Source organism: Globicephala melas, chromosome 14 (assembly GCF_963455315.2).
Source record: "Globicephala melas chromosome 14, mGloMel1.2, whole genome shotgun sequence".
Classification (NCBI taxonomy): Eukaryota; Metazoa; Chordata; class Mammalia; order Artiodactyla; family Delphinidae; genus Globicephala; species Globicephala melas.
In genome coordinates, this window is record NC_083327.1 from 45,683,756 (window position 1) to 45,692,172 (window position 8,417).

At 30.5% G+C, this 8,417-nt stretch overlaps 1 protein-coding gene across 2 annotated transcripts in view; it reads left to right on the forward strand.

Annotated features, from left to right (window-relative positions):
• Positions 1-7,902, forward strand: part of KPNA5 (karyopherin subunit alpha 5) — a 49,085-nt gene extending 41,183 nt beyond the window's left edge. For both annotated transcript variants that reach the window (XM_060283564.1, XM_030853613.2), the window contains one exon: positions 4,443-7,902. In XM_060283564.1, coding sequence (XP_060139547.1) covers positions 4,443-4,630 — 188 coding nt within the window. In that variant the 3' untranslated portion in view covers positions 4,631-7,902. The remainder of the gene's footprint in view (positions 1-4,442) is intronic.
• Positions 7,903-8,417: the final 515 nt, after the last annotated feature.

Below are 8,417 nucleotides of genomic sequence, written 5' to 3' on the forward strand. Positions count from 1 at the left end.
GTGCTCTGTATCTATGAGCTCGTTTTTTGTTTGTTTGTTTGTTTGTTTTTTTAGATTCTACATATAAGTGATATTATACAGTATTTGTCTTTATCTATGACTTGTTTCACTGACTGTAATGTCCTTAGGGTCCATCCAGGTTGTTGCAAATGGCAAGATTTCCTTCTTTTTTATGGCTGAATAATATTCCACTGTGTGTGGAATATATATATATATATATATATATATATATATATATACACACACACATATACATATACATTTTCTTATCCATTCATTCTTTGATGGATACTTAGATTGCTTCCATGTCTGGGCTATTGCAAATAATGCTGAAGTGAACATGAGGGTTCATATATTTTTTGAGTTAGTGTTTTCATTTTCTTCAGATAAATGCCCAGAAGTAGAATTGCTGGATTATACAACACTTATATTTTTAATTTTTTGAGGAGCCTCTGTACTGTTTTCCATAGTGGTTGCATCAGTTTACATTCCCACCAACACTGCACAAGGGTTCCCTTTCTCCACATCCTTGCCAACGCTTATCTTGTCTTTTTCATAATAGTTATTCTAACAGGTGTAAAGTGATACCTTGTTGTGGTTTTGATTTGCATTTCCCTGATGATTAATGATGTTGAGCATCTTTTCATGTACCTGCTGGCCATCTGTGTATCTCCTTTGGAAAAATGTCCATTCAGATCTTCTGCCCATTTTTTAATTGGATAGTTTGGTTTTATGCTATTGAGTTGTATGAATTCTTTATATATTTTGGATATTAAGCCCCTACCAGGTATATGATTTGCAAGTACTTTCTCTCATTTCATAGGTTATCTTTTCATATTATTGATGTTTTCCTTTGCTGTGCAGAAGTTTTTTAGTGTGATGTGGTCCCACTTGTTTATCTTTACTTTTGTGGTCTTTTCTTCTGGCATCAACTTCAAAATTCAAAAAACCATCGCCAAGACCAGTGTCGAGGAGCTTACCGCCTATATTTTCTTCTAGGAGTTTTATGGTTTCATGTGTTACATTTGAGTCTTTAATCCATTTGGAGTTAGCTTTTGAGTATGGTGTAAGATGGTGGTCCAGTTTCATTCTTTTGCATGTAGCTATCATTTTCACAGCATCACTTATTGAAAAGACTGTCCTTTTCCCCCATTGCATATTCTTGGCTCCTTTGTCATAAATTAATTGACTATATATGTGGGTTTATTTCTGGGCTCTCTACTTTGTTCCACTGATCTGCTTATATGCCAATACTATACTGTTTTGGTTATTATAGCTTTATAATATAGTGTGTAAATCAGGGAACATGATACCTCCAGCTGTGTTCTTCTTTCTCAAGATTTCTTTGGCTATTTTGGTTCTTTTGGTTCTTTTGTGGTTCTATACAAATTTCAGATTAATTGTTATATTTCTGTGAAAAATGCCGTTGGAATTTTGATGGAGATTGTATTGGATCTGTAGATTGCTTTGGATAGTATGAACATTTTAACAGTATTAATTCTTCTAATCCATGAGCATAGAATGTCTTTCTGTTTATGTGTGTCTTCTTTAGTTTCTTTCATCATAGTTTTCATGGTACAGGTCTTTCATGAACCTCCTTGGTTAAGTTTATTCCAAGGCATTTTATTCTTTTTGATGGAATTGTAAATGGGATTGTTTTCCTTATTTCTCTTTCTGATAGTTTGTTACTAGGGTATAGAAATGCAACAGATTTTTGTATATTGATTTTATATCCTGTGGCTTTACTGAATTCATTGATTAGTTATAACAGTTTTTTGGTGGGGTCTACAATTTTCTGTATATAATATGTCATCTGCAAATGGTGACAGTTTTACTTCTTCATTTCTGAATTGAATGACTTTTCTTTTTATTGCCTAATTGCTCTGGCTAGGACTTCCATTACTATGTTGAATAAAAGTGATGAGAATGGACAATCTTGTCTTGTTCCTGATCTTCGAGGAAAAGCTTTCAGCTTTCCACTGTTGAGTATGATGTTACCTGTGGGCTTGTCATATATGGCCTTTATTATGTTAAGGTACATTCACTATATACCCACTTTGTTGAGAGTTAGTCAATTCTTAATTATCTACCATAGGCATTTTCCCCCTCTAATTCTATAAAAATATTTTGTGTAAAAGCAGTATAATATTTTTGATATCTTTTTTTTACAGTTACCCTTCATTCTATTATCCTAACAATTTCTTTTTATTATTTACCATCCTTTTTACATTGTCCTTATGCAGAATTAGTTTACATTGATATAATTGCAGTCCATGTATAGTTTGGTGTTCTACTTTCAACATTTTGGAGAAATTTTACATTTTCTCCAAACAATACATAATTTCTATGATTTGCATAATTTTCTGTGATTTGCAATAGCCACATAATGTTATAAAAAGAGAATGTTGCCTGCTGTTTTAGCCATATTATGTGGAGTTTTAGCCACACTCTTGTAGTTGACCATTAGTTTGTTTCCAATTCGTTTTGCACTTTACATATGCCAAAATAAACATCTTTCTGATGCTTATTTTTTAATATTTTTATTAAAAATATATCATTAATATATTTTAATATTTATAATATACAAATAATACAAAATATACAAAAACATAATATTTATTAATATTTTTCTTCTGTTGAGTTAATACTTGGGGATAAAATTTCAAGGATATTATTGCTGAGCTTGGGCACAAACTTCTTTTTAAGTTTTTGATATGTTTTCTCATTTTGCTTTCTGAAGGCATGTTACTTGGCAGTGTCACTGCCTCTTACTTGTTTTGTTGATTTTGCTGATTTAGCCAATGTAAAATGGTACCACCAAGTTGTTTTTATGTGTTTCTTGTTTTATTTCATGTAGAAAGTGGTGTGTATTTTCCATGTGTTAGTATATTTCCTTATCTCAATTACATCTTTATTATACTTTGTCCAGTTACCAACTTGTCATTTTTTGTAAAAATTTGAATTTTATTTTATAGTTTATTTTAATACAGCTTTTCTCCCATCCTTTTTACCTTTTTAATTTAATGAGATAAACTGTGTTCTTTTATAATTAATAAATGGTTCAGCCTAATATTCTATTCCTTCAAAGTTTACAAAGTCATTGTCCTCACAGAGATTTGATGAAAATTATTTTATTTATTGGCTAGATTTTTCTGATTGGAGTCTTAAGATATTTAACTTAACTCACATGGAATTTATTTTAGGATAACACATGAATCTAAGTCAGTATTTTTTCCTCTCAATATATTTCCATTAAATATTCACTTTCTGTCTTAAGTCCTATTATATTATATGGTTGAGTCAAGCTTTTATTTGTGATTCTTGAACCAAGCCTGGGAGATCACTTTGCCTTTATTTCAAATTATATAATGTCAATGGTTAAAACATCATATAAATAAAAGTTATCAATCACTGATATAAGAATATTTCCTTACTACAATCATTATTTTGATCCCAAGTTATACTAGAGTTTAGGCTATTCTATGATTGTATATAGATATGACTACTTTGCTTATTCCTTATATCCTGCAATCATATAATTGAAGAGGTTTATCTGTAATAAGTGAAAAAGATTTTTAGCATCACCCAGACTTGTATGTAGATTATTTTCTTGTGAGCAATAAACTAGAGCACTGTAGATTCTCCTTATACTATTGAAATGAGCTTTTTCAGTTTCACTTATAGGCTGTATTGGATTTGCAAATAGTATTCATTTATCCTTATTGATACCTTTTGGCTCATTCTGTGAGAGAACTTGTGTGGTAGCTTGCTTGTATTTTAGTTTTTTTCTTTTTATTTTGTTGCTTTCCCTTTTTGTGCTTTTTATTTAGCACAGTTACTCTGGAAACAACTTGTGGAGTTACATAATGTAAAACTGTCATTTTAAAATTCAGAAACTAAAGTACAGAGGAACCAAACTTATTTGGGAAAAATCACACAACTGGAAGGGTGGAGTCTATGATCTTCCTACTCCCCAGCCTGTGCTTATTCTTCATACCACATTGCCCCATTCTTTCATTCTTGAAGTATAAGGCATAAGTGTTGGCTATCAGTATGTGCAAAAATTAGATTAAAGTTATGATATCACTTATATGTAGAATCTAAAAAATACTACAAACTAGTGAATATAACAAAAAAGAAGCAGACTCTTATAGAGTAAACTAGTGGTTACCTGTGGGGTGGGGGAGTGGGAAGTACAAACTATTGGGTGTAAGATAGGCTCAAGGATGTAGTATACAGCACAGGGAATATAGCCAATATTTTGTAATAACTGTAAATGGAAAGTAACCTTTAAAAATTATATTTTCATCTTTTTAATTAGATAAAAATAACAATCCAATTGCCAGTGGAGTGATGGATGCTATTGATTCATTATTTTGACTTAAATGTATGTTGAAATTCGAGTAACAACTTTGTTTTTGACATATGCTTTGCGTTAATAGGCCTGGATAAAATCGAATTTCTTCAAAGTCATGAAAATCAGGAAATTTACCAAAAGGCTTTTGATCTGATTGAACATTACTTTGGTGTAGAAGATGACGACTCCAGTATTGTACCTCACGTGGATGAAAACCAACAACAGTTTGTATTTCAGCAGCAGGAAGCACCAATGGAAGGGTTTCAACTTTAACTTGGTAGGAGGAAAAATTAATGGCTAAAAAGGGTAGCTTCAGATATCTCCCTTTTCTTGTAATGTCATTAGGAATATTTGATGTGTTTTTATGTAGAACAAAAAAGAGACGTTAATGCACTTTTAAAAAGCAAAACAAAACAAGTTTCCATCCATATGCAACCTTTTATTATAGTTTTGTTGTTATTTTGGTGTGCCTGTATATATGTCTTTCATTGTTTTTTTTGTATCTATTTGTGAACAGTTAAATACATTATGAGATTATTTAATAATTTAAGCCTGAAAAGGAAAACTTTAGTAAAGTATTACAATAATGGTTCTGAATTTTTCTAGCATTCTTAGAAACTGCACATTAGCAGTACAGCTGTCGATAATTGCATTTTGGCAGTAAGTTTGATATGCCCATTCTTTACTAAATCTACCTCTCAAAGCAAAAACAAAAACAAAAGAGCTTCAGAAGCATGAAACAGAGAAAAAGCTAAATTAGAATGTGAAAATAGCTATTACCTTAAATTATAAATCACTGTGCTGTAAGTTATACTTTGCAAAAAAAAATTACTACAGAAAACCTGTAAAAGTTACTTATAAAATACAGAAGAAATATTGTACTGATAATCAATTAAAATGTGGCAATTGTGAAGAAAGAAGCTGTTCTTCATGTTGAACACATTAAAATGATTACACAACATTTAAATGTTTGTGTTTTTAACATATAAATGCTATTATATTAGTATATTTTGTATTTTGACCAAATATGCCAACATTTTTGAAATAGTGTTTTATTATTTTTTCACTGCTCATTTTAAAGAGCATCATGAGATGCCATCATGAATCTAAAGTAGTGCTGCATAGCAAAAATAATACTGTATTCCTTTCTCTGATTTTTCAGAGCAGTAATTGAAAAGTTTCACTTTCTATGTAATAATGAACTTAGGTACTTGAATGGCAAAATTCTCCTGAAGAAATCACCTTGTTATGTGTTAAATTTTATTAAATGGACTTAATGGTTTGGACACAAAAGGATGCTATTCATGAAAATTACTAAGGATTCTTTAATTGGTTGAACCCTATATTAGGATTTTTTTCCCCTTTGGTGATCCTCAAAGGGTCAAACTGCTGCTTGTTAATGAACCATCGTATTAGATTACATTTGTATCAGATTTGTCAATATAATGTATGTGTTTATGTATTAACAGCAAAAACCTCTTCATACTGTGAAACTTTAAAAAAAAGTTTCAATAGAAAATTATATATATATATTTATTTACAGGTACATATATATGTGTGTGTCTGTGTGTTTTTCTCACAGTACTATACTTGGTAGTTTTCTAAGCAGATATGGTACTGTTGAATCAGTCTTTTCATTATTATAGTTATGTGCAGGCTATTTACATTTCCAATTGTATACCTAAAATACTTGTTTAAAAATTAGTTTACTGATGTTTTAAGATGGGAACTAAAAGCATTTTTGATATGATTCATAGTCTATTCTGTAAAGAAGATTTCATTTATGATAGCATTTATAATGTTTCTGCTGGAAATCAGAGGTATGTTACAAGAAGGAAATGTATATAGGAGTACTTTTAAATAGTATGACACTTTGTAAATTAAATATCATGAAACTAAGCTTTTGGCAAGACACTTAAAAACCTACAAGCTATACAATACAGGTTTAAATGGTGTCCACAGTGCTGACTGCATCTGCCAAACCTCTTTTATATTGTTAAGTAGAAGATTGTATCTATGCCCTTTTTATTGTAGTAGAAGTTATGAAGTTCAGTATATGTATATTCAAAAGAACAGGGTAGTTATATTAAAGATCACCAAATTGATGGTGAATTTATCAGATAAACACTTTATTGTGATGCAGATAGTTTATAAGTATCAGGTGACAGGGTGTTCCACTCTTTCTAATCAATTGAACTTGTTAATGCAGCATAATTCATAAACTAACCAGCTGTGCCTGCTTTTTTTTTGAGGACCCTGTAGTCACATTAATAAATCTTTAAGCTAAGTCTTTCAAACAAAATAGTTCTTACAGAAGGAAAAATAATAGAAATAATAGAATGACCTTTGAGGGGAGGATTTTTAAATTTTTGCCAGTGAAATAAGCATTATATCTCTAAGTATAGAATTTGACCATATTTTAAGCATTTATATATAAAATTATATTTAATTCATTGGATCTGTTACTTGGGTAATTAATTTGATTAGATGTGAATGCAAGGGGTAATATGTAATAGTTGGTGTGGTGATGACTTTATTGAACCAATACTAGCAAATACTTTGTTCCTACAAATTTTTTTAATATGACTACTCTTTTCAAATGTACTATTTTAAATGCTCCAAAATGTATTTTCATTAATCTTCACTGACCCTTGTGGGAAAAATTTTCTTTTTTCAACTTGCTTTCCTAAGATTTATTATATTTTAATCCGAGAGAAACTGTGCCAAAAAAAAAACAATGAAAACATGTTGTAAAAGGGCAATGCATGCAACATTAATGTAAAAATCAAGAGAATACTTGAAAGAGTCCTTTACATTTATTGAATTAAATTCGGTGTTTTATTTTTGTCTGAATTTGAATTTTTACTAGCTAATCTATGCAATTATGCTTACTTGTTTTATATTTGTAAGTACTTGACTCAATGCCCTGGGGTTTTTTTTACTCTAAGTTTTATTTTGAAAATTGTTCCTAGAACTTAATTTTTAGTGTCATTTTGTTCACTTGCTGGTAGCACTAGAACAAGCAAGCAAAAAATAAAAACCAAAAAAAAGTGATAAAATCTGTTGGCACAGAAACAGCATATCATTTGGTAACTGTAAAACCTATTTGCAGATAAAGGTTGATTTTTTGGATAAAGGACTTTTGTTGGACAAAGCATTACCTTTGCCTTCATATTTTTTCTTCTCTCAAGAAGGAGCATTATGGATAAAGTAATTATAATACAAAGTCTTCGTGGATTTTTGTTGCTGTTCTAAATTCAGCAATCTACTGGCTGCTTTGTGAAACTGTGAAATCAAAGTAATTGTTGTTAGCCTTTACTCATTTTAGTTCATAGCATTACTGTTTTATGAAATGTAACATATTAGGAGCCAATATGATGGATCTCTAAAAGGATAATGCATCTTTAAATTCTAATTGGGAAGTGGGATGAGGGGAAGATATTCTTGCCAAACTAAATAAACCAACATTTGAGTAGTATGCAATATTATGAAATGTTACAGCACTATATTAAAAATAATAAAATACTATTTTACGATTGCATTTATATGTGTTTCATTTGTTTTCACTTATGATTGTATATGCCTAATAAAGCAAAAATAGATGCCCTGATTCATTAAAATTCCATCCCCTTTCTAAAACCAGTAAGATTTCATTGGTAGCATTATCTGATAAAGTAGTATGTTGCTTTTATTTTAGAACTTGTATATTCAGCTGTAACGGGGAACATATCCAATTTATCTTTGTAGCTCAAGTCTTGGCAGCTAGTGGGACATTCACATGTTTCAGCTGAGATTATTTTTCTTTTTCTGTTATTTTAATGCAGTACAATGCATTTATTTAAGGCTTAGAGTTTTAAACCTAATAAATACGAGGGAATGTCTGATTTAACTTCCTTAATATACTGTGAAACACAAAATCACACAGTAGCCAAGCTTAGGCCCTCCTAGCTTACTGTTTTTATTTTTTTCTTCTTCCATTACCATGGTTTTCTGTTGTTCATTTTTTTTGTGGGGGGGGGTGTTTGTTTGTTTTGGCTGGCGTCATTTCCTTCAGTATTTG